This window comes from Scophthalmus maximus, chromosome 12 (genome assembly GCF_022379125.1).
Source record: "Scophthalmus maximus strain ysfricsl-2021 chromosome 12, ASM2237912v1, whole genome shotgun sequence".
NCBI classification, from domain to species: domain Eukaryota; kingdom Metazoa; phylum Chordata; class Actinopteri; order Pleuronectiformes; family Scophthalmidae; genus Scophthalmus; species Scophthalmus maximus.
Genome location: NC_061526.1, coordinates 21,645,622 through 21,672,031, shown reverse-complemented (window position 1 = coordinate 21,672,031; position 26,410 = coordinate 21,645,622). Strand labels below are relative to the sequence as shown.

The following is a 26,410-nucleotide window of genomic DNA, read 5'->3' as shown; positions in this document are numbered from 1 at the left end:
CTTAAAACATTTGTGATTATTAAAAACAGGAAAATCGCCAGCTCCTGCCTTACTACTTATTATGCAAGTCCATTTTAACAGCAACACAAAGAGCACTCTCAACACTGTCATGGTCTAGGCCCATTAACTGACACGCTGCTATTTATATGCGAGAGGAGTTTCACTTTGCATGCAGTTACTCACAAGAACGCTAATGGGATAGCATTAGCATCAAAGCTAAACAGGCTCATTCAGTCTCATGGCCACTCGTGGATCGTAGCGAACAAAAAAATCAATCCCAATCAACTGCAAAGGGGGAACGAGACATTTAGAGATGCTAAGACGTATTAGCTCATTATCTTATCAGCTGATGTAAGCTTTTAAAGGCAATGTTGGATGGGTACAATAGTTTTTACGTGCGAGTGTGGAAACGAGAAACACAATACTCGTCTCATTGAGTGATTTCAATACTCATTACCAATAACAATTACTGAAAAGCAAAAAGGAGGAATCATTACTGTTGGAAAGATGAGCCCTAAGGTGGACAAGTGGAAATTCCCTAAAATAAAAATGTAAAGGATATCATGTTCTGCATCTCTTTGTACAGATTGTGCGTAATGAGCTTAATTACTACGTTCACCTCGATCCCTCATTACATCAGCGGAAGACGGAGTCCTTTTTGGAGAAATAAATGTAAAGAATGTAACCTCGCCCTTTAACGCAGACAACAAATGGACACGCGATCGCTCGCTCGTTGCCTTAATTGTACACGCTGCTCTGTGAGACAATTGTGGAATTCACACAGTCTCTTGCGTCCAGGTGTTTTCAGTTCAAAAACAGCTCATAAAAAAAAATAAAAAAAACACTCAGCGTGAGGCATGTGACCGCCGCCAAGCAAACAACAGCGGGGCGGCTTCAAGAGGACCTGGCTTAGGTAAAAGACAGACACGGGGTGGAAGAAGAAGAAAAAAAATAACAAGCTGAAGTCATCACACAAACATCTCACAGCAGCTCGATACTATGCAACAGCTTGGAAGAGTCGGGGCAGACAGAGAAGATGGAGATTGTCATTAATCTGTTATGGCACATGGCAGGATGGTTCACCAATTTATGCTACACTAAAAGGGTAATTATTAATGTTGTATATTTTTAAATCAGCTTTTGAACCTGATGTATGGGTAAAGGATCTTTAAAACACAACTGGCAGAAAAATGGAGATTACACATGAAGGCCGACGTCTCATTTGACCAATTCACAAGGCAAAAACTCTAGGGACAAAAAGTTTGTCCGACCGCCACAGAGAAATTTGAGCAAGGTCAAGTCCGTGTGTGTGAGCGTGTGTCAAAAGCCTCGCCATCGAGTCGGCACACTTGTGTACGTGGCAGCAGGTTTACTCTGCTGAGGAATTCTCCTTACGACCCCAGGTGAACCAGTTCCAACCTGCAGCGACGCTCATCTGAAATACTTCTCGCTCCTCTGGTGGGGACGCCTGTGGCATTTCACCTATGCATGTGTGTTATCACGTGATTTTTTCCAAAAAGTGTTGGGGATGCATAGGATCCATCCAGTCTGGAATCAGTCTTAGAGGTAATATATTTAAGAGAATAACATTTAATGCATATCTCATTGAGATTAAAAAAAAAAAAAAAAAAACCCACTGAGGACAAATTCAATTTCCATACATCTACAGTATGTTCCCTGGCAGGATATACTGAGTTGCTGTAAATGTTTTTTTCATACAGTTTTTGGTCCCATTGCATCCGAGCTAACGAGTAAATTTGACTCCAACAAGAAGAAGAAAAAAAAACACTTGCACAAACGCGTATGTGCTGTTTCACATCCAAAAACGTCCAGGATTCAGATCCAGATCCCTCTTAAAATGTAATGAGCTGATACAATGCCTGCAACCCATCTTTGATTAAAATTCCACGCAAATCAGTCAATAACTTTTTGAGTAATCCTGCTAACAAACAAACCGAACCACATAACCTCCTTGGCCTGGGTAAAAAAAAGCCATCCAGCTCACACGCCAGCGTCTGTTTATTTTCAAAGTCGTACAATGGCGTCTTGAAAAACCAACATCGACGTGTCACAATCAGCAGATGACCTGGCGCGTTGCAGAGCATTGGCGGCGTGCAAAAAAAACACCACGACGACTTCCTGCTGTTGATTATGGGGTTGACACAGGGAGGCTGAATGAAACAAGCGAGCGAGGTCAGCGCTTGACAAAGGAGAGACGTGCCAATTACACACAGGTAAAATATACATGTTCCAGGGCTCCGGGTTCTAAAATTAACCCTGAAGCGCGTCCGATGTTACAATGGCACTCCGTTGATTCACCGCAGACTGGAATTCAGCTTTGCACTGGATGATCTATACTTCTGTGCGACTACCTATTATCGTACTACTACTACTATTGTTTCTACTGTTGTGTCGTGGTTTGGTTGGCTGTCATCCATGTTGATCCAGACGTGCTTTCATTCTCCTCGTCTTCCAAATGTTTGAACTCAAACAGAAGATGTGTGATGATAGGTTACAGTTTCCCCTCTGCCGGACCTGTTCTGTTTCATAATATCAGGATGCAGTAATATTTTTCCACGCTACAGCGATGCTGATCGTTCATCACAATCATGAGTAATGGCACCATGAGGAGAAATGAGAATACAAGCTAATGATGTTATGATTTGTCAGTTTAGGATTCTGACCAGGTTCAAACAATGATGTGTCATTGGCAGCAAGTACATAATCATAACTCAAGCAGTAATTACGTCTGAATATTAGCCATAATAAAATACCAAAACATGACAATAGCTTATCACAAAAGAGGACAAGCTACACAAAGAACAATAAAATCTAGACTGTCTAGATTCCAGTCTATGAATTATTAAATTGCGTCTTTTAATGTATTCTGCAATGTGTTAGAAATGCATGAATGGCTACTGTGCTACTGTAAGACGGGCGTGAAGCCTTAACAAAAGAGCCACGTGCAGCCGTTTGCAAGAAAAGTGATGTGAAAGCAGACGGCTTCCAAAAATCCATAGATATCCAGTGCGCGGCGAGATGGCATGGCATTCATTTTTAAATGCAGTTTTATTACCATGTCAACTCTGAAGCCCATCTACCCACCAACAACTCTTCAGCTGGTTACATCAGGCTAAATCCTGTCGCCAACAGAGCCATGTGTAAAGAACTACTACTTGATGATACTCAAATGGAAAAATAGGTACCTTATTATTCAACAATAAGTTAATACAAAGTGCTTAATCTTTCTAATCTCTACAACAAATGTGTGATCCGAAAATCTTCCCTTTTCTGAAAGGAGCATCCATCTCCCTCCTAAATCTGCCTTAAAGTGGATTTACAATGTTTTGTATTACTGTACCAGATCTCAGTCGGCGTCCTAGTTTAGCCCACGTGTGAAAGAGCACTGCTTTGTCATCTGGGCTAATTTTGCTTCCTCCTTTTTAGGCCACGTGCTGTAAACAACCTACAACCTCCACAAGCTGCTGAAAAACTAACACATGTGCATTATATCTCACCCTCAAAATATGTAACTCAATGCAGTTTTTAATGCTACAGTCTTCAGATCTGGGCAATATTGTACAGGCCGCGACAGATTTTTTCTTTTCCCGCTACATCACAAACCTACATCTCCAGTGTGTAGACTAGCAAAACAGGTGAGTGTTACACGGAGGCTCTGTAATGCAATGTGATGTGATGCACACATGTTTGGCCTGTCTCAGCACACAGGGGCCTCTCCACATGAGATGTCGGGATTTTCTCCCTCGGGCAGAAAGACACAGGAGGCTCTGGGTCTGTAAGAGGACGCCACGATGCCTCTAATCAGGAAGACGGGGACGATGTCGGAGGCAATTTCTGCTCTGCTCCTCTTCCCGGCCCGACCGCAAGCCGCTCTCTCTCGCACAGCTGAGAATCTCAGGGTCGGGGGTATGTGTAGTAATATCCACGAGCATTATGTAATGTGTTAATGTGACTGATGCCGGTCCGGAAAGAAACATGGCCACCTCACCGTGCTCTGTAATTGTTCCATTACAAGACTCATGATGTGGATTTCTCGTTTCAAACTGCCAGCCAAGGCCAAAGATTCTCTCTCTCTCTCTCTTCCTCTGCTCAGTCTGTTATGCAACTCCCACTCGGCACATGCAAATCCACCAACACAAGTGACTAGCAACCTTCCCTGAGTCGTTGTCATGGAGACAGTGCAAGATAATGTTCATAGACTTTCAGGGCCATAATGAGGGTGTGTAATGTCAACAGAGCACGGGCATTGTAATGCCCCAGCTCTGACATGCTAAGCTGAGCTGAGTCCTGTCACCTTGGTCCTGGGGGATCAGAAAAGGTCTTGGATGCTAAAAAGGAAAATAAAGAGGTTCAGGTGTAGGTCAGCGCGGAGATTTTCATGTGCGAGGCGACAAGCCCTGGTTACCTCCACACTAATTGCCTTGATGGAGCTCAGTCGGCGACAGTCAGCTGGGCCCTCGCCTTGGCACCGTACGGGGAGAGGCGAGCCAGAGAGAGAGACTGACTGGAGGGGAGGGGTTTAGGTGACAGCTGAGGAATGTCTGCTCTCCTCTCGCTTTGCCATGGTTTCCAGCGACTGTCATCTGAAGAATGCGCGGGCCAGGACGACAGGACTTGGAATGCTACCCCTCCGAGACGAGTTTAGCCGACGGGATCTGGAATCTCCACTTGTCTACTCTACTGGACCCCTCATTCACGTGTGTGCATCCTCCTCGCTACCGTCCATGCAGTCTGTGTTCGCTTTCTGTCTAATATATCAAGAAATGTAAATGTGATTTTAAAACTACAAAAGACATCACATATTATTACAGGTCAACGCTTCAAACCTCAGCCTAACAACGCTCATACACACCAGTGGGCCTGTAAAGGTCTACAACACAGATCATGTTTGTTTTTTTAAGTGACAGAAGGTTCTGGGACTCATAAGAGACACGACCTCTTGCCTATATGCAAGTGAGACTATGCCAGGAGTGCACTACAAAGCAGAGCTACAGACTCTGAGTCATATCCAAACTTAGTATCATCTCCTGAAACCCAGTTAGGAGAACTTGTGGCGGAGGTATTTATAACCCTGCACCGGTCACCGCGACGGGATTGATAATGCTGCGCCCAGTGAGTAGGAGTGAGCCCTCGTGTAACCGCACAACACGTCACAACAAAGTCAGAGGTCAGTCAAGCACGGAATAAGCAGTTTATTGCACAGAATTAAACTGCCCAAATGACCTGCGATGTTTCAGGCTTATTAAGGAAACAAACGCTACATGACAGTGACATGAACTGCAGGTGACCGAAAGTCTGTTCATTTCACATGAGGAAGACAACGTCATCTTGAGTGTTAATTGCAACTTGCTGCAATTCTGGGGTTTGGCGCTTCAAAAGAGAAATCCCCTGTATTGCCCTCTTCAACTCCTTTTACAAGACCCCCAAACCCTGGGATCACATGCTGGTCTACAACAAAGACACACATACAAACACCCTCACACCAGCCCCTCGTCCAGAGATGGTCAGGTCTGGAGAGCAGCACTGCAAATTCTTTCCTCACTCTCGCTCATCCCTGTACATCGTACAGGGATTGCAAGTGCAAAAATCTAAAGTAATTCACCGTTTAAAGATTAAAAAACGAATTACCTATCTCCGGAAAAACTCGCTTTTAAAAGCTTTTACAAGAGCGTAGCCAAGCCCTGGACAACAAACACCCCATGTAGCAAGGTGATGTAAACACGAGAACACAGGCTTACTAAGACTAGACATGCGGCTGTGAGTAATGAGGTGACATCACCGGAGATCTATGCACGCACTAAACGTTTAATTTAAGAATTCTTCAGTTAAATCCTTCGATCATTTGAACACTTCAAACAAATGTTCTAGTCTGTTGGTGCCATAAAATTTTTTATACCATAAGCAATTACTAACTATTTATATTTCTTTACCATTGACCACCTGGTGTGACCTCTCACCCCAGGAGCCCTAGGTTCAAATCCAGCAGGGGTCACTCGGAAATGTCTAGTGTCACAAAAACAAAAACTGACGCGACTGACAAGACACTGACTGTCATACAACAATGTGAACAAATGTCACATGATTCGATATTATCAATCCTAATGATACATCTTCATAATGCATATTTCTTAAACAGTGATTGCTAGAGAGACGAGGTCATACCTGTAGCACGGCACACACTCAATGGAGCTGTACACAATACGAATAAATCCATAAACTGCATTGAGATATGTATACACACACACACACACAGGTTACTATGAACGATCTGTTAAAGCAAAATAATCTACTGTAAGTACAGTACACATCACTGGATCATCTCTATAGGCAACATACTATTTTAACCAGTGCTCTGATGTTTTTAATGAACCATACAAGTCAGACATTTGCCATTTTGGTTTTCAAAAAAAGCCTCACACATACATCGGACAGCAGCTGACGAGAGTCAACACGGGCTGCCATTTTCATTCTATGGCTCTAGGAAGTACATGGGCTAGTAGTGTACGTAGCTCTACAGTGGTTAGCGGGCAAATAGTTAGCTTAGCGGCGGCTAGCATTTCAGCCAGAAACAGCAAAGCATTCGGCTTCACACACTTTGATAGTTTCATCCCACAAACACCAACACATCCACACATCAAACCTCGAGTCCGAGGCTGGTCAGTCGTCTCCCGGACAATAACAATAAGCTATAACGAATGAATGAACTTTGGCTGAACACAGCTGAAAAACAGCTATCGACAGTTAGCTTAGCATGCTAACATAGCGCCTGGACACATCTTTTTGTTGTTGTTGTTGTTGTTGTTGCTGCTGCTCGTGTAAAAAAAGCACTGCAGCGACTCACACCTGGCGACCACTGTAACCAACTGTCACTAGTTCGCCGGACACCGTTGTCAACCGTGTGGCACGTACGTTAACGTGATATTTTCCAGTTAAAGGCCTTGGCAGGGGTAGCGTTAGCATGTAATAGAGTGACGTTCTAAACAGACTCAAGCTAGCTAGCTAGCTAGCCAGCCTCTGCCGCTGGCTAGCTAGCTGGCTGGCTGGCTGGCTGGCTGGCTGCTGCTGCTTCCCCTCCAGAGAGTAGCCGCAGTCAAGGGGTTATCAACAAAACGACTTTTTCCCAGGTTATAGCCACTGTTGTGGTTGGAATTCGTGTCTCGAAAATCAATGACAACATTCACGCCGCGCTCCTAGCAAGAGTCCACCGCAGCAGCCGACGGGACTTTCATCGAACAACATCACTGATCGATGAAAATACTGGTGACAGTTTGGCTCGAGCGTCATTTACTATATGAAATGAACCGAACTTGCAGCAATTAGACTGCACCCGTTGACTTGGGGGGGGTTGAGGCTACTTCGCTGAGGCTCATAACTTTGCTGCTTTCCCAATGAATTGGACACTTGGTGCGCACACTTCTGGATGTGAACGCTCCACGACCCGAGAAGCCGAAGTGCGCTCATCATCCCCCGAACCTCCGCGTCGACGGCGGTGCTCGGCGAGGTGAACAGCGGGACGAGGACGGCTTCCATTTGACAGGTGCTCCGGGGCAGCTACGCGTAGCGAAAAGCGCACGCCGGGGAAGAGTTACCGGCGGCGACTGAGCGTCGACACCCCGCGGCGGGGCGGGCGGGCGGAGGCCGCCGACACTGACCTGGTGCAGGGCGGTGAGCCCGTCGACGTTGGCGTAGTTGATGTCGGCGCCGCGGTCCAGCATTCGCAGCACCTCCTCGGTGTCGCCGCTGGAGCAGGCGGCCAGGAACACGGCGCCGTCGTCGAACTTCACCTTCGTCTTCTTCTTCTTCAGCGCCGGCGGCTCCCGGTCCGTCTCCGAGCCCAGCCACCGCTTCAGCTGCTCGTTCCTCTTCTGCTTGGCGTCCGCCATCTTCATCCCCCTCCTGGTCTCGGGCTTCTTATCTCTCTCCGGGAGAGGATATACTTTATAGTACCACTATCCCACAGCGCGCTGGGGCGTGGGAAGGGAGGGCCGGCGAGGAGGAGGGGGGGGGGGGGGGGGGGGGGGGGGGGCTGTTAGAGGGAGGGAGAGAGAGAGAGAGAGAGAGAGAGAGAGAGAGGGCGTCTAGGTTCGCGTCCCATAATCTCGCGAGACTTGGGGCCCAGGCGCTGCAGTATAACGTCATCATCAGCAGATTATGAGGGGAGAGTGAGCCGGGTAATCCCTTCAAGAGCACTTGCACATATTACATAAAATATGTATGACAGATAGCTCACAATCGTTTTATATCCAATCACGCATAGTAAGTATTATGGAATATCTACTTTTTTAAACCTGCTTCCGAACCCTACTGGACACGCAGGGGTCATAGTTCAAACTTGGTTCAAGCCATGGCACTTCACTAGGTCAGGGAATCTGCCCTGAAGTAAACATTTGAAGATCGATATAGAAACAGTCAACTGGTCCGTCAAGAAACCAGCGATATTCCACAATAATTAAATGTTATACAGGAAAAACTTTATTCTGAAAATCATAGATATATTTGTTGTTGTTGTTGTTGTTGTTAATTTGTTTTTCGTGTGGGATAATTATTTAGTAATTCAGCACACTGAGTTGGACTTTAAAGACATCAAGAGTTAAATAAAATTTTACAAATCTTAATCTATACTTTTTGTCCCTATCTGCAAAATTACATTATCCTCATAAACGTGTCTGTCCAAAAAATTAGAAAAGAAAACCATTTACATTGTTATGCATAAAGTATTTAAATTACAAAAAGCACAAAACGAGCCGAAAAGACAGAAAAATTATGTACTTTGAACGTAAATAATTATTGGAAGCACCCAAAAAATATCTTAGATTGTTTTTCATCGTCCACAGACTCAATTATGTATTATGTGACATCTGAATATAACTATTGACAAACCAAAGATAAGATGTAACATGAGTTTTATTTCTTATTATTCATTTTGTATTCAGGTTTTATTATCGTCAGTAGTTATTTGATTTAACTTCCTGTTCTGGGGTGTTCGGGTATTTGTCATGCGCAGGTGACCTGCCCTTTTTTCTTTTCATTATCAGGAAGTAATGTTTAGTCGTGCTAAACAGACAAGTAACCTTAATTTTTGGATGTTTCCCTTTCTTCCGTACATCAACCACATCAAACAGCATTGCCATCCTAACCGAGTCATGTTTAACCTGTTGAGTTTCCATCTGGTAAAACCACATTGCTCATTCAGGGAAAATAAAAATCTCACCACAAAGTGCCTATAACGATTTGATGGGTAACCCCTTGAAGTGCGAGGAATGTCTATAGTGGACCTAAGTGCCGGGGTGGTCCGGCTCAACCTGGAGCGAAAACAACGTGGCCGGGCATAAAGTGTTTTTTATTTTGGCACCGTCGTGTGTTATGGTTGGCAGACACCCATGTGTACACAGCAGGGGGTGCGGAATTGCCTCCTCATACGCAAGATGTGGTTACAAAGGCCGCAGCCCCCTTTCTTCTTTTTTTTCAAATTGAGGTGTCATTACATACAATGATGATAGCTTTTTTTTTTTTTTAAGAAATGATCCTGCTTGTGCTTGATCAGATGCCACCCACCTACAGAACCTGAGGTTGACATCCTGAATAACAAGCAGAATCCTGATCCAAAACATTTATACAACTGTGACCATGAGCCATTGTGTGAAGTCACGCCACCCCCATTTTCTCATCCGTCGCGTCACCGACACAGACACTGAGCGTAGACACATTTAAATAATATATTGTCTGCAAATGCAGCAATGGAATACTGTGGAACTGTACACGGACGGTTCAAGACGACAGGTCCTTGATGTTACACAAATGTCGTGGGAAATGACTGTGGTTCCACTGAGTCACCGGGACGGCTGGAACACCAACAGCGTCAGTGTCAGGAAGTCGTTGGCCAGAGGCTTCAGTGTGAGATGATATCTGAAGGGTTTGGGCGATGTGTGCGCTCCTGTTTTTTTGCAGGGGGAGGAGTGACCTCACAGTGACTGACGGCACAAAGCGGGACACGAGGGCCACATCGACTGTAGCTCCGACTAATGAGAGGCTAGCGTGTGGACGTACAAGTGAGTTTTAGGGCTGCAGACAGCGTTAATACTAATGCTTATCAGAAACTTTTGGTACAATATGAAAAAATGCTGTTTGGAATGAAGTCATTAGATTTTCGGAACATTTGAATGTTGGCGATAGAACTCAAATTTCAATTTCCTGTCCTCACGTGAATGAAAACATGTTGCAGGTAGATTGTGCCCTCAGATTCCAGTGAGGGTTTAGCGATGAGGTCACAGGGCATACTCAAGCGCCATAAATGTTTCAGATATGAATCATCTGTCGAATCAAATTAGTCAGTTTCAAAGGTGAGGTTATGTGCCACTCTAACCTTTCATCTTCGGGGCTCTCAGGAAACCACCTGTACATTTTTCGGCAATGCGTCTGCAAATGGATTTAAGTCAACTGACTTAACATAAATCATGAATCTGTTCCATCACATGCTTTTGGAGCCAAGTAACCAATTTATTCCATTTTTCGTTCATGCTGTAACTGGATAACATGCAAAAACTTCAGCGCATTTCAATATTTCTTCTACGTGTTTGTATTGGTAACCTTGCAAATGTCATCTAGTTTGCTTAAAACCTACACAAGTTATACAAGAGGGGCCTCTCGTTGCACCGAGGGCATGGAAAGTCTCCAACATACAGTTCATGTACACGTATATCTGCAGACTCCACTTAGCACAGAAACAAACAACGAGGCAGTGCACGGTAAAGCATCCTGTCCACGCATCCTGCCATAGCAGCTGTATTTACCTCGGCGATGTCAGCACCTCATGATATACGGTAACATTATAGACTGACTGCAAGCATGCAGCGCAAATATGGATGTGACGCCAGATGATTATCAGCATTTCAATGTTTGTGATAATTGACAGGATGCCGGATTATTCACTATGGAGAAGAATAATTTCTCAGCGTCAGCCATGATAGGCGGTTGTGATTGTTGCAGTCCTGCACTTTTTATGTCTTTCATTACAGTTCACTCGGATCTGCTGCCGTTTGCCGTCGCTCTTGTCCCTTCGAGAGGAGAAGTGTCTGGGAGTGACTCAAGTGTACGTAAACCACAGAAATTGCCACGGCACACTTCACCGTCAGAGGCCCTCTGCACCTATGACTGATTCCCGGGAGGAGGCCCGTGTTTACTGCTTCAGCCGAGTGTTTCCGCGGAGACTGTGTGAAACCAGATGAGGTGTGCAAGTCAAGTGTTGTGGAAAAAAACAGCTAGAGAGGAGCTGTTACAACGTGTGTGTATGTGCAAATACAATATGTGTGTTACTAGGAATCGTGTTGGCCTGTTAATAGTTTCCACCTCTGATTCAGTGTTTTGAATGTGCCTACAAGTGTTTTTGACTTGCAGCATCAGTTTGTGTAGTACGATAACATTTTGTCTGCTGACACCTTATAGTTACTAATCCATTTATTTCTCAGTCAATTAACTTTTGTAATTAATTATAGCAATAGTTTGATATTTTTGCTGAGAGTTAGATTAGAAGATCGACACCACTCTCAGGTAAATAAGCATATTTTTTTATTAAATATTGAATATTTCCTCGCATATTTTGTGCCTAACTGTTTGAATTGTGATGCAAAAAAACCAATACAAATGTTATTAGTGTAGCTTTCAGTACTGTTGAGCTTTAGCGCTTGGATGCTGTTTTCAAGACGGTTCCTGTTTGACAATTAAAAATAATATAGATCTGGTACAAATGCTGTATCTCGTCATTTGTTTTCCATAAAAAGTCAATAATAAAAATGGTATTAAATTTGACTACAAATCGGGCCAATCAGGGCTGGTGCTGATACCAAGTTCACACCATTGACATCAGAGAGAGGGAAAGTGATTTATTTATCCAGTGCCTGTACAGTGGCTGCCAGTGTCAGTGCAGGTGACCCGGACGAGCGGCACTCACAGACGGGTGACCGGTGATGTGCGGACAAGCCGGTCCCATCTGAGAGAAGCCAGACACCCCTGCTCCCATGCTGTTAGACACACTCATGTCCTTCCCGGACTTCTCGCAGGTCCGGACAAGCAAGCGCTATCGAGCGGATAGAAATAGTCCCGCTTTGATGTTGTCGGAGGACGTGTAAAAAGCGCTGTGGAGAAATACTCTTGATAGCGCCGGCTCAGCCCCTTCAGACCCTTTCACTCAGTCGCTGGTTCTTCTGGCCTGTGGTATCAGGTGAGAGTTAGCAGGTCAACAGACAGGGAGAAGCCTGAATAATAAAAACTCATAGGGTTAGTGTCATGGATGGATTGGTGTGTACAGTGTCGGCTATGTGCAGAGCTTCACCCTCCGTCCCAAATGTCACCAGGGGGCTTCAACCGTCAGAGTACTGAGGGGCAGCGTGGTGATGAGAAAGCAGACTCTTGTCCAAGGCCAATCACTTTGTCAGGCAGTGAAGGAGAAGAACCGAAACCAATTGGAGGTTGGAGATACACAGCGAGAGGAGGAGAGGATAGTCGAGAGACGGGTGGTCGGGGATAAAGAAAGTGGGGGCGAGGTGACTTGTGTCAGCCCGTTCTCATCAGGATGAATAAGAATAGCCACCTGATCTGGACAGTGGTCACGCGGTTGTGGCGTTCTTATCGGCTGTGGGTGCTCTGCTATGCTTGGGGGTTCCTCCTTGTGGACATCCACCCTATGTAAGGTCCCTTAATCATATGGAGGAAATGTGTTAGGCATTGCAGCATCACTTGATTTCCTTGCATGGAACAGAGAGTGAGAAACGATTGCAGTCGCAGCTTCTCGTGTGCTATAGAAGACCTCCCTGAAAACACCTCCTGGGGTTGCTCGCCTTAGCATGAGGAGGAATCTTATTAAGAGCACCCGGATCTCAAGTTTTCATGTGCAGGGGCACGTAAGGGAGGACGGCAGCGGGATTGGGGGTAGTGCTCATGAGGTGATCCACTCCCAGACGACAGCTGAGAGCCCGAAACGCCGGACAGAAATAGGGCAGCCGGCGCTTTCGCTTAACAGGGGGCTGTGCAGCCGGAGCATCACTTGATTCCGCTCTCTCAATCCCAGTGGCCACGATAACAGATGGACGTTTGATTTGTGCTAACTCAATTCAAACGTAGGGCGACGATGTTGTGTCAGATATGCGCGGACGGAACAGTGGACCGATGCAGACACACTCAACGCCGGGACGCGTGTTTCTTTAAGGCCAGATGAGCAGTGACAGCCTAATAAGACGAGGCTGTGTGAGTGACCTTGTTTCCTGGAGAAAGGAGGCTAATAATAGGCCAAAATCTGGAGCTGTGGCAAGGCCTGTGAGTGCAAAATGCGGGGATGAATCATCCCATGCAAGCCGTGGAAAAAACAAATCATCACGCTTTTGCCGTCAAAAACAGAATATGACTGTCCGGTCAGATGAAGATGATGTTTACATGGCTAATCGGAGCGTTTTGCTGAAAATTAAGAAAGATTAATGAGAGCTGTGAGACGGAACCAGATCGATAGAGTTCAGAAAGAACAATCAATCAATCGGTCAAATTATATTTGCATATCTCATATTCACAAATCACAATTTGCCTCATAGTTTGAAAAGTAAACGATGATTTAAAAGAAGCCATGTGCCGTCAAAATGAGGGAGCTGTACAGGTGATAATTCTCTTGGTAATATAAAAAATATTGACTATAGTATCTGTAAGTTAAAAAAGTATGAATAGATGATATATAAAAAAGATGTGTAGACGTGCTCAGAAACATTATCAAATGCAAAAAAGCACATTGTGACACAATCCTCTCCTCTTCCAATAGGACACAGTTAGTGAACATCAAGGGAATATTCAACAGCATTTAAAAATGTCGAATTCCTTTTGAAAAAATTGTAATTCATTTTTATAAACGATGCAGCAGCCAAAGTACTTTGGCTATTAGACTTTTGACACGTCCAATGGGTCAGTGTGATAAAAGACGAATTTGATGAAACTAATAAATCAGACGTTCCTCAAAGTGGTTTCCACAAATGCTGAACAGGACACATACTTCCATTGACACTATTTATCTCTGGGACTATTTCAGGGCAGCGCTTCACCTGTTTTGGAGTTCTCCATTTAGCCACTGAAACCCTCTGCCCTCATTATTTCCATTCACCTTGATGAAAAGAAGCATGAGTGGAAAAACAGAGCCACGTTCAGTCCTTAAGCCGCTGCCCTATCGGGTTTAAATACCACTTACGCATTGTGAACTGAACTCAACCCCGCGGACGACCGGGGTGCTGCAGGCCCAGCGGGGCGCATTCCACGGGGTCAAAGGGTCACAGACCGTCCCATTTGTCACGGGCACAACTTCAAGGCACCTCGTTTCACACGTGGACAGGTTCGCGTTTCAATTAACAGGTGTCATATATCTCCTTTCCTCACTATCTCCCACGGCCTCGGTTCCTCCTGAAAATCGACAGCAAGTTACAACGGATGTCTGTCCGACATCCATTTTTTCATTTTTTTGGGAAAATGAAGTCCGCCACATGGCTGGGTTACTTACGCAAGAGCGGCTTTTTAACGTTCCTCTGTCATACAGAAATGATGTGCCGTTGAGTTACATCCACACACTTTCACAAAGGAAGCCCTCGAGCGGCAGCTTAAAAATAGATAAGTGTTACTTGTGCTACAGTACTCTGCCTCTTACATTGCCACCCACACATGATTATTACCCTTTATGCAGCCATCTGACAGCATTTTCCGCACCAACCTCAAACTGTAGAAACCAGGCTAAAGCTCGCAGGCACGAAGATATCAGAAGAATGTATTGCTTCACCTCACTGGGGGGACAATTGGTTAGATGGTATAGCCCTATAAGTAAGTCAACTGTATCTTGAACGTAGTGGACGAGGTTCCCCCGCCGTGCCATGGCGTTCACAGGAAACAGTCGATTGCAGTGACCCGCTGCGGCTGTTTGATTCAGCTGTGTTATCTGCCAAACAGAGGCCCCACGGCAAGGTGTGGCTGTGTCGCAGCTGACAAGGTGGAGGCTGACGCCCTTTCGTCAAAACCCAGTCGAGCCTGTCGACAGCCCCCGCCACGCTATCACCTGAGCTGGAGATGAGGAGGACCGAAGGGGGGCGGGACTGATGGGAGGGCAGAGGGTTGTGCTGGAGGTGGTGTGGTTTTGGCAGAGTCTTCGGTGCCCCCCCTCAGAACACTCTAGAGGGTGACTTTCCATTCCCACGAGCATCCACACGCAGACGCGACGGCGCGCAATTCACCTGTCTCATAGGATCAGCGTATTCCTTTTTGTTCTGTCTCTGGTGTACTGGAAAAAATACCAAGTATTTTCAGAGTTCATGGCTCGTGGTGCCCCAAAGGTAGACAGATGTCCTGACTCCCAATTGTAAGCACGCCCTAAATGCATCTTGAGCCTTAAAGGAATAGTTTGGCCTTTTGGGAGATACTTGCTTTCTTGCTGAGACTTAGGAGAGAAGATTGGTACCATATTTTATTTTATTTGAGCCAGCAGCTAGCTTACTTAGCTTAGCACAAAGACTGGAAACAGCGAGAAACAGCCGGCCTTGCCATGTCCAAAGTAAAAAGATAAAAAAAATATATACACACATACATATATATATATATATATATATATATATATGTATGTGTATATATATGTGTGTATATACATATATATATATATATCCAGCACATCTAAACTTACCACTGACCATGTTATACGTAGTGTAACATGTCAAGTTGTAGTTTTATGAAGGGTTATATGGTGAATTGGTGGTTTTTTGGTTGAGCTTAGCTACGCTAACTGGCTGCTACATTGTAAAGCTAACTGGTTGTCGGCTCCATTCCATTAGAAATTAGCTTGGTATAAAGAATCCCATTGACAAGGTACTGTACATGTAGTAGAATGTCAAGTTGCTGTTTATGGAGTGTAATATGGTAGTTCTCGTTATTAGGCTAAGCTAAGCTATGCAGCTAAGCTAATTGGCTGCCAGCTCCACCTCCATTTGGAAGTGGTATCATTCATCAAATGTAACTCTTCTAATGTTATCACTTTGACGATCTACACTGGTAAATCATTCAAAGTTGGCGAAGTTGTGATTTCAAAGTGTCGATCACACTATTATAATATAGCACAATAAAGCTGAGGACGTGAAACAAGTCCCTACACTGGAGCGGCCCCCCAAATGTTTTTTTAAAGATAAGATATGCCTTTATGCATAAACATAAACACCCACACGCGACATGAAAAGCGGGCAGGATGTGTAACCCAAGATAAACAATCAGATTTATTTTGAATGCCCGCGTGACAACAACATAACAGCCTCCAGTGACGGGCGGCCGTCGCTAAAAATAGCAAAGACGTCAACGCGCTCGCGCATGTATGTCCGTGACGTGTACGGAGAGCATTCCCCAGATAGCCGCCGATGTGCCGCAGATTGGAGCCCTGGCGAAAGAGCTGCACCCACGCACGCGACTGATGCATCGCGCTGCAGGTGCTGGACGCTCACCTGGGGAAGAGGCAATGCAAATGCTCCAAAATGACTGTGTGTGGGATTGAAAGGGGGGGGGGGGCACTGGGATCTGTTTTAGCCTATGGCGCATTGTGCACATGAAGTGGTTCTTGACCCCTATCGCAAGAGGCTGTGATGGAAAAAAATTTAGTCGGGCCTCGGTGAAACAGTAAAGGCCGGCAGCTGCAGGTGAATACCCGCTGTTTGTTGGTGAGAGCTACCAGAGCTGGTAACAGGTCCACATGAAACATGCAAAAAGTGGCTGAATGTAATGGTTTCACTGTTACCCAAGCACAACTTACAAAAGTCTACTTCCTCATCTATTGCCGCTGTTGAGATATCGCATTTCCTCCTCATTTCTGCTTTTGCCTTGCAAATAACGGGAACTTTGCCGCAGCTGTGCAGTTGTTAGTCACGCAAATTCAAAAAGGACCAAGTATGAGCAGACTGAATGAGCTGAACAAGACAGAAAAAAAACCCTGATCTGGGAAATCCTATCTTCCAAAAAAGAAAGAAGAAGAAGAAGAAGAAGAAGGCCTCCACCCCCCTGATGGATGGAAGACTTATTTGAGCTAAATGAAGTCATCAGTGTCGTGTGTTGCTCTGATGTGCATGATGAGTTTGGTCAAAGCCGGGCTCTGCTCCTGCTGCCGGGCTTCTCCACTGCTGTTGAGGGAGAAAAAACATAAGGGGGGTGGGGGGAGGAAAGAGTCCACGACATCATCTCTCCAGGCCTTTTAAGGAGCTCTCCAGCGGAGGGCTGAGGAGCTCTGGCCCACTTTCCCATCAGAGCTTCCCAGCCTTGTGTCCTCTTCCCCTGGGAGCCTGGAACAGAGATGGACTGAGCACCCCAGGAAACACTATATGCATATATAATATTCTTTAAAAACACATGAAAAAACTGACCAGTCACACAAATGCACACCGTGACAGAGAAGACAAATGACACAAAACACGCTAGACACCGGCGTGACGGGGCGACCATTTGTCACGTGCGCTTATGACAGAGACAGACCACGAGTTGTAACGTGTACTTAACGAACGTTGTCAAGGTAACACTCCATCATCTTTTGGACGTTTTTTAGCACGTGTGCAGGCGCAAGCAGAGAGAGGGGTGAGACATGGGGGGATGCTAGTTGCTAACGGCGATAATATTCATCATTGTATTTCCAGATGTTCTCATGGGGCCGAAGCTGGAGCTCAGTGTTCCACATCAGATAGAGGCAGTGCAGAGAGGAGGGGGAAGAAGGGAAAAAAGGAGAGAAAAAGAAGAATAAGAGAGAGGGAATAAAGAAGCGTTGGTGTAGTGGTGACCCTCTCTGGTTTTATCGCTGCCGGTGTCTGCCAGACCTTACATGGCCCCCCACTGCCTCATACACTAACCCTGACCAGAGTCAACCCACACACTCACACAGAAAGAGTGAGGGAGGAGAAGGAGTAGGGGGGGGGGAGCAAGACGGAGGGTGATGTAGAAGATGGTGTGGGCGAGCTGAGTGTGTGTGAGTGAGTGAGTGAGTGAGATTGATCGAGGGGAAGTACCGGCGAGTGTGTGTGTTTGTGTGTGCGCGCGCACGAGTGTGTGTGTGTGTGTGTGTGATAGCAAAGACAAATGGCGAGCGAAAGGCTGTTATGTCGACAAGTTCGGCCGCGCTCGACTGCCACATCAGCTCCGTGAATTCAGCGATTCAAGTGCAACCTGCTCCCAAATACTCTTTGGGGTATGTGCTGAATTCTGGGAGGAGAGACATGATGTCCGCTGCATGCCTGAGGCCACTCACTTCGGCATTATCCCGTGGCCCCAACTTCAAGGCCAGATGGAAGTTGACAGGGCATGGGACAGCAGCTGCGACGGCCCGTCGCTATGTGGTAAATGCAGGCTGAAATAGCCAAATTAATGGACGGGGCTCAAGTCCAAACTGGGGTTCAATACCAGGCTACATTTCAGTGCTGTGAGCTGTCATCCAGTCAGGCAGACGTCAATATTTACCGCTGCCATGACACAGCAACAGGCCCCCCCTAAAACGTTCATTGATAGCAGACAAATAATACCCAAACATTTATTGCAAAAATGTTGTTTGGAAAATAAAACCCCCCACAGATGATCGATTTTGCGTATCTTTGTACATTGGACAATTTCGAGTAAAGCCATTTATGGATCCTCGCACCAGGATATAAAAGGTAAGACCCGCTAATCGTATTTCTCTTGACTTGCGGATTCCCAGCTGCTTTGCAGGGGAAGACACTTTTCTGCCTCGTGAACTGCAAAGAGTTCTCCCGTGTTGCCGTGGCGACCGCTCTTCTGTATACCTCACAAAACCCTCTGCACCCGCCCTCGGCCTCTCCGCCTACCGGTTTGAGCAGATCTTCTCCTTCTGCTCAGGGGAACTTCGATTACCGGCAACACTTTTTCAACCCCCGCACGGCCTATTATGGTCAAACGGGATGCTATGGCCGGCCGGCAGCGGCATCTCCCCCCCTTGTAAATCTGAGAGCGTTGTCTCCTGCTCAGGGTGCTGTGAAAGAACAAGGTCAAAGGGGTCGCGCCTCCAGGTGATGTGTTTCCATACGGCCGAGGAGAGGAACTGCACATATATGGTGTGGTCTTTATTTATTGCCAGCTCTTTTCCTAGATGGCCCCAGACTCTCCTCCTTCTGCGAGCTCTGCACCTCTTCTGAAGCAACTCTGTGTTTGCCTATTTTTTTTTTTAAAGTGAGATTTAAGATAGGATGGGTTCCGTGGATCTTCAGAGAATGTTATGGTTTCATCTACCAAACAGAATAAGTTATAATGCAAGTCTGTGAGGTTTTCATTCCTTGGTAGAATTTGCGTTGGAATACTTCGACCCAAAGTAGCAACGTGAGAGTGTTTAACTTCTAGCGGTCGAGCGAACCTGGACACTGTGAGGTGAACTTGACTGTCAGGGACACAAAAGGATCGTATGCTTTAGTGGCTCTGCCGAACCGAGCAGGAAACCAGGGACGATTCAGCAGCCTTAACATGTTTCCTATGCAGACGGTGAGGAAGGGAAAGGGGGGGGGGGGGGGGGGGGGGGGGGGGGCCTTAGTGACCCACAACACAAACAGGGGTTTATCTGAAAGCTTATCGTGCAGCCTGGGGTCCACTCACAGTGCTTCTTCTGTCTGCCCGACTCACTCTCAGTCTGCGGCCCCTAAACGAAAAGAGAGAGTTTCCTACAGAAGAGAAGAGAATGAGCTCTCTGGACTATGGTTCCTCATAATGACTCCTCGATGGAGCAGACTCCATTTGTCACCATAAGAGGATACACCTGCAGTATATCTCCATTCATTTTCCAACAGTGACCCCTTTCCCATTGCTCTGCTTCCACTTAACTTCTGATGGAGAGCAGCCTTGGGAAATTAGAGACTATACTTTTAAGCTGCACTTTGCGATATTTGCAGGGGGGGGGGGGGGTCACCCACAGCTGAAGGTCAAGGAGAGAATCACCACCTGACGGCTGTTCGCCTCAACTTTACTGAGCATTTTAATGAATGAACTTTACCGATCTGGTTCACTCATCAACCGTATCTCCAACAGCTAACAGCTCGGATGAATCAACTGACGACTACCTGGCCCTCAGGTGGCCAAAGAGTGAATTATTGCTTATTTCAAATGAAAAAGGGGGAGGTAATGGCGTGGAAGGGCCTGGGCAAATGACGCCCAAACATAAAACTTTCTGACACAGATGAAGCTCCACGCGCACCACAGTGGTCAATTTGAATGTTCCTGCCAAAGTGGAGAGCTGCATGGAAGCAGCAAACATCCATTATCCGTCCAGAAGGGGCTCATTGACCGGCAGGCCCCTGGGGGGGGAGTAAACTTTCCCTCTGACAATAAAAGAAGCCAGGTGCCTGTTCACCCGTGGCCCGACACTATAAACACCATTCTCCGCCGCAGTAAATGTCAGACAATAGGTAGGCACTGCACTCGCCTGCACATGACTCACGTCACTGTATACAGATTCCCAGGATGCTATCTGTCTCCAGTCCTCCTCTGACCCGAGCGTGGCTCTGTCTCTTCCCTCCTTTAAGGGTATAAGGCTGTGCCTTGATGGGATGCTCCTGAGGGTCCTGAAATGTGTCCCTCTCGATGGCTCTATGGAGAAGGCCCCTGGTACAATCTTTCACCCTTGCACCATCCGGTTGAGTCGATCGCCACAAAAGGCTAGATTTGTTTTCGTCAACAGCACGTCCACGGTGAATCATGTGGGGAGCAGGGAGTTTGACATTGGTTTCCGCCCACAAAGTGCAGGGTCGTGTTTGTTCACGTCAATATTGTCCAACATTGTGGTCAGACCGAGGACTGTTTCTTGTGTAATAGGACTATGGTTTGATATTTAGCATCCAAAAAGATCCCCACTTCCTTTTTCCCATGTCATGTCCCTGACCCTCGGCTCCCTCAGCCCCAAGCAGCGCCGAACCACACGATCCCTGTGGTTTCGACTCACCACAAGCTCAAAAAATCAGGCTTGATTAAACCGAGCTGCAGAGACTTTGTGTAGTCGGATGTCAGCTGTCAGAGGTTGACGTCGGGCGAATGAACGCTCTGCAGTGCTCTCTGCCAGACAACCTCAACCTGGCCCTCAGCTGAGATGGCAATGATGTCACTCTGAAATTTGTGTTATTCGTTTTACCAACACCAGAGGGTGCTGCTGTTTAGGGATTTATTAAATTGGATGATGAGGAGGCATCCGCATCAGTTTGTAAACTGGTTGTAGCTCATTGCAATTTCCAGAAGCTTCCTTTTGAGATATCAGAAAAAAATTATTTAGCTACTGTACTGACCCTTCCCCTTTAGTTGGCAGTACAACAGAGCTGCTGCTTCTTCTGGTTTTTGTTATTTGTACTGTATTTTTTTCCTCACCTCTGACCGGAACATCTATCTTCCCTCGCAGAGCACATCAGTTTTAAATTGTATTTTTCTATAGTGACATTTATGTAATAGGGATTTATGAGTTATTTTCACATCCGGTTATTCTATTTATATCATCAAAAAAGACGCTCCAATGTGAAGTAACAACTGCATCAGAAAAACAATAAAGTTACCAAAGAGATACATATTTAAGGCCTGTGTAACAAAAGGCAAAAAAGCAAAAGCTGGTTAAATTTTTTTTTTTTTTTTTTTTTAAGTTTTGGAGGTTTAATGTATCTTATCTTTATAGACAAAATTCACAAACAAAAACATTTAAACTATTAAATAAAAACTCACAAATTCAAGCTAGAAAATTGTTTTGTATTCTGTAAACCACAATTCTATTTCTGAAAACAGCTTCTGCGTGTAAAGTGTCGCAACTGTCGCAAACCGCTGCCGCCGAGCAGCGCCAAAGTGTCGCGCGGCAGCCCCTGATGTTCGGCGCGTGAAACCCTGTCCGGTCTCTCCGTACGGCACCCGAGCTGCAGACGGTACGTTCCTCGACCGGATCCGTCACAAACACACGAAATTACACCGTTTTCCCTCTGGCGTTAACCGCAACCGTGTCTCTCTGTGTGTTGTAGAAACATGCCGGCTAAAGGTCCCCTGCAGTCTGTCCAGGTCTTTGGACGTAAAGTGAGTAAATATGAAGAAGTCATTCCACGTGCGGTGTTTCCTTGCTAGTACACGTTAGCTTAGGAGGCTAACACGAACTGGTCGCGTGTCGCTTTTTTCTTGTTTACGTCGATCTATCCCATATTAGTATAACTGATATATGTCAATAAAGTTCCGAAGACGCGTCGGGACTTCGTGTGGAGCTCTGTCGCCGTCACATATGATTCTAAAGCAACTGTTGTATCGTTGCTGGTGTAGCAACCTAGCTTGCCTAGCTAGCCTTGTAGCTAGCACCGGTTTGATACTTCAGAGGGCGACGTCGTTACTCTGAGCTCACATGTCTCCTCGCGCGATCTAACATACAAGTTCCTGTTTCAAAGACTAGCTACGTGCAACTTCATCACATCGTTAGATATATTGCTAGCTAGATTCAACGACTGTTTGAATCGTCAATCAATATGATGCTAGCATTTCAATATTCCTCCATACGTCTACTGTGTGTCAGAGAAGTAGTGTTGATGATGGCTCTGCTGACGGTGACGTCTCTGTCGTAGAAAACCGCCACCGCAGTTGCCCACTGCAAGCGAGGCAATGGCCTGATCAAGGTGAACGGCAGACCCCTCGAGATGATCGAGCCTGCCACCCTCCAGTACAAGGTGAGTCCCGACGAGAGGGGTGGACACCGGGGTGGAGGAGGGAGACAGGACAGGGCCCCCTGTAAGACGCCTGTATCCCAATGAAACTGTGAAGGATGATATGTGCAGCATCACGTGGATGGTGTTTGCACCCACCCTGTGTTTAATATGTCACTGTGTAAAGTGATCGCCCCTCCTCGCTCCAGTTGCCGTCCGACGACGAGTTCCTGAGATTAGAAAGGAACGATAACCCTGAAATTGTGAGTTCTGAAGCATAATGGAACGCAGCGAAATACTCTGATCAAGTGTATCGGGGTGTTTTATGGCAGATGATGATGATGATGGCAGAGGTCTAGATACACTGTCTGTGGTGCTTTATAGGGTTTTTGAAATTTGCATTTAAATACTGCTTGTACGTTCAATTTTGAGCCTGATCGATATCAAGGGGATATATAATTCCTGTTGCCCATATAAAGGTGGACATCTCTTCAAAATTAAATTGGCAATGATTTCCAATCTCACATCCAGATGACATAGAAATGTGATTGAGGCTTGATATTTTAGTGTAATGAAAAAACAGATTTTTAATAACTAAATGAAAAGGAAACACAAATGCAATCAAATATAAAGACAAAAATAACACCTTTTTTTCGCTTACATAAAATGGAATCACAAATGCACATATTTCTGCGTTATTTAGTCTGTCGGCAAACAAAGGCTCACAGGCCAATTTTGGATTATTTTTAATATCGCCCAACAAACTTAAAAACTGACATTCTGCTCAGCATCACGTCGACATCACTGTCTTCTCTTCTAGCTCCTGGAGCCCGTGCTGTTGCTGGGTAAGGAGCGATTTGCTGGCGTCGACATCAGAGTCAGAGTGAAGGGTGGTGGACATGTCGCACAGATCTACGGTGAGCAGAACTTTCTCTTTCTCTAAGTAATTTGTTTCCTCAAGTTTTCCTCTCACACGGGTGTCATTGTTCGGATGCTTCAATCACGCTCTTAATTGTTGTCTTCCAGCTATCCGTCAGGCCATCTCCAAATCCCTGGTCGCATACTACCAGAAGTGTAAGTATTATAATAACCCAAACGAAAGAAAAGAGTGTAAGGTGTCAGAGTTTCAGTTTTCAGTGGCACACAGTGTAATCCAGACTTGTGGATGACGATCTCTAAACGTTTAACAGTCCCGTGATACTTTATACCTAAATGCTCCCACAGTCTAGTTGGGGGACATTTTTGAGCAATGTTACAGGAGCAGGGGCCTTCATGTGGGTTTTGAAAGAACCTGTAGAATAACCAGTGTTGTCATCTCGCTGCAGACGTGGACGAGGCCTCCAAGAAAGAGATCAAGGACATCCTGATCCAGTACGACAGGACCCTGCTGGTCGCCGATCCACGTCGCTGCGAGTCCAAGAAGTTCGGTGGACCTGGAGCTCGTGCCCGCTACCAGAAGTCCTACCGTTAAATGCCCTGTACATTTTCATAATAAATTGGAGGAGCAGATCATTTCACTTGTCCTTTTCTTTTTCTTTTTTAAATTCATATTCAGTTCAGATGACATGCCTATACCCTCGTGCACAGGCTGGGATGTTGGAATGTTGAGTTAAAATTTATGGATTCAACAAGTTTAATACACATGGGACAATTTTTTCTTGCCCACCGACCACAAAGACATGTAGTTAACATCTCATCTATGGCATAGTGTAATGAATTCTCAGAAGAACTCCGGCTGTTGACGTAAATTACTATGTACACTTGTAACATTGCAGTTGTCAGTTACTATCAGCCTGTGCGCAGGTTTCCAAGACTCAATTATAATTTGTGTTCCTCAATTATTAGCAAATTAAATACAAAATGTTAAAGAAACTAGGTCAAAGAAGAATTTGACCTTATCACTTGCAGTATCAGGACAAGACGCAGGAGAGGAGAAACGATACGTTTTGTACATGACCACCTGAAATAATTACATTTAACATTAACTTTGACTTTAATTTTAATACAGGATATGCTGCTCTATCAAACATTCATTACATGACAGAAAGAATTAGGCACGTTTTAAAGTTTTCATTTAATAAAAAAAAAATTAACCTTTTAACGTAGGTTACTGTAATTTGTGTTTTGTATAATATAACTTTTCATTGTTATGGCTTGTTTTCAAAGATCAAGACAATATTTAAAACTTGACAGCAGACATTTTGACTTGACAGCAGACATTTTGAAAGCACAAGTGTTATTTATCACATTATCAATGACTGCTCATTAAGTGTGACAGTGAGTCAGCATGAACCAGGACACTGAAACACTCAGGCTAAATTAATCCCAACCATCATTAATAAATGTTATCTACAGTCTTTATATCTCTGAAAAAACTATTTGATACTTTTTTTCCCTTCACCTAATGATGAAATTAAGGTGATTTACTATCACATTTCATTTTACAAGCAGTCACTATCATAAAGGCAGGTTGTTGCTACTTTCTACCAGCAGAGGGCGCCACAACACAACATTCCCTCAGCAGCAGCCATTAGAGCAGACGAGTTGTTCTGGCCTGCTGCCATTTCACAGTGAGTGTCATGGTCTCACAGCTCAACAAATAGATGACTCATGAATAAACACACCATTGTCAAAATTTATCTTGGAAGAATATTTCACTCATAATTCTGCCTTCAAAAATCTCTGCACACAACATATCAGATAAAGAAACACTGTGTTCTGAAGAATAACACAATCTAGCCTCATTTGAGCAAATTTTCAGAGATCTGTCTTCCGGCCGTTGGTTTAACTGGATGTTTTCCTCTCGAACATCTCCAGGTTCACGGTTCTTACGTCCAATGCCAGCGTTGTCTTTGTGTGTCTTGTTTTTTTCCCTGGTACACAAACACGACCTCAGCACTCCGCGGGAGCGTGATGAGCTGAGCTGAGCTGAGGCCCAGATGTTGTTGGCCTCTCTGCGGGCGGCCGGCGGCAGCCGTTCCCGCTTGGTGAGCTCCCGAGGGATGATGTTGATGATGATGGTGGAGGAGGTGGAGGGACTCAGGCCTGTTTACAGCTCTCCAATAATCAACCCAGCAGGGAAGCCCACTCCCCCGCTGCTACTGTTGTTTACTGCTGTTTGTTTTCTGCCCCCTTGCCTGCCGCCTCACCTCAACAGGCCGTAATGCTTCTTCTGCGTGGTGACATTCTGCAGCTGCGGGGAAGAAAATGGCCTGTGTTTTCTTGCGGAGATGGAAAATATTGTGGATAATGTAGCGAGCAGAGAGGCTGTGACGGAATATAGTCCTTTTTGTGGTGATGACAAAATGGGTGTGGATCTTTTGTTTGCTCAGGATGGCGGCGTACACCGCGGTGAACTGTCATCGTAGAAACAAAAACGGCGTCTTTGTTCAGTTAATTAAATCATGCAGCGACAAAAGGCCTTTGAAAATTGCAAAACCGGCGTTTTCTGAATAAATTCCCAATTCCACCGTCTCGACTAATCAGCCTCCCTGCGCACGTCGTTAGTGTGAGATGATGTTTTAATGACGGTGTTTAATGTTGCACAGGTCTTGAAATTCTTTTGGGATTTAAATCATGTCGTTGAGTGTGTAGGATTACACACACACACACACACACACACACACACGGTGGACCTAGCACCTGACTTTCCTCTGTTAACACGTCGGCCTCTCTCGGCCTCCGAGGCACAAAAAAACACTGAGGTGTTGGGCCAG

The 26,410-nt window shown here is 45.5% G+C and overlaps 2 protein-coding genes across 6 annotated transcripts in view; one reads left to right on the top strand and one right to left on the bottom strand.

The window, feature by feature from the left end:
• Positions 1 to 8,021, bottom strand: part of ppp1r12a (protein phosphatase 1, regulatory subunit 12A) — a 41,623-nt gene extending 33,602 nt beyond the window's left edge. For all 5 annotated transcript variants that reach the window (XM_035621022.2, XM_035621013.2, XM_035621041.2 and 2 more), the window contains exon 1: positions 7,674 to 8,021. In XM_035621022.2, the coding sequence (XP_035476915.1) occupies positions 7,674 to 7,910 (237 nt within the window). In that variant the 5' untranslated portion in view covers positions 7,911 to 8,021. The remainder of the gene's footprint in view (positions 1 to 7,673) is intronic.
• A 13,809-nt stretch (positions 8,022 to 21,830) lies between these two features.
• On the top strand, positions 21,831 to 24,206 carry rps16 (ribosomal protein S16). Its single transcript, XM_035621070.2, has 6 exons — positions 21,831 to 21,938; positions 22,032 to 22,083; positions 22,617 to 22,718; positions 23,515 to 23,611; positions 23,721 to 23,768; positions 24,020 to 24,206. Exons 2-6 carry the CDS (start codon positions 22,036 to 22,038, stop codon positions 24,163 to 24,165), a joined length of 441 nt encoding a protein of 146 aa, XP_035476963.1. The 5' UTR covers positions 21,831 to 21,938; positions 22,032 to 22,035; the 3' UTR covers positions 24,166 to 24,206.
• The last annotated feature ends 2,204 nt before the right edge of the window (positions 24,207 to 26,410 follow it).

What these genes read in the sequence shown, in the direction of transcription:
- rps16 (XM_035621070.2), top strand. Translation starts at nt 22,036, where the DNA reads ATGCCGGCTAAAGGTCCCCTGCAGTCTGTCCAGGTCTTTGGACGTAAA. An exon ending in TCCAGGTCTTTGGACGTAAA is followed by an intron (nt 22,084 to 22,616) that starts GTGAGTAAATAT and finishes TCTCTGTCGTAG; the next exon opens with AAAACCGCCACCGCAGTTGC. An exon ending in CTGCCACCCTCCAGTACAAG is followed by an intron (nt 22,719 to 23,514) that starts GTGAGTCCCGAC and finishes CTTCTCTTCTAG; the next exon opens with CTCCTGGAGCCCGTGCTGTT.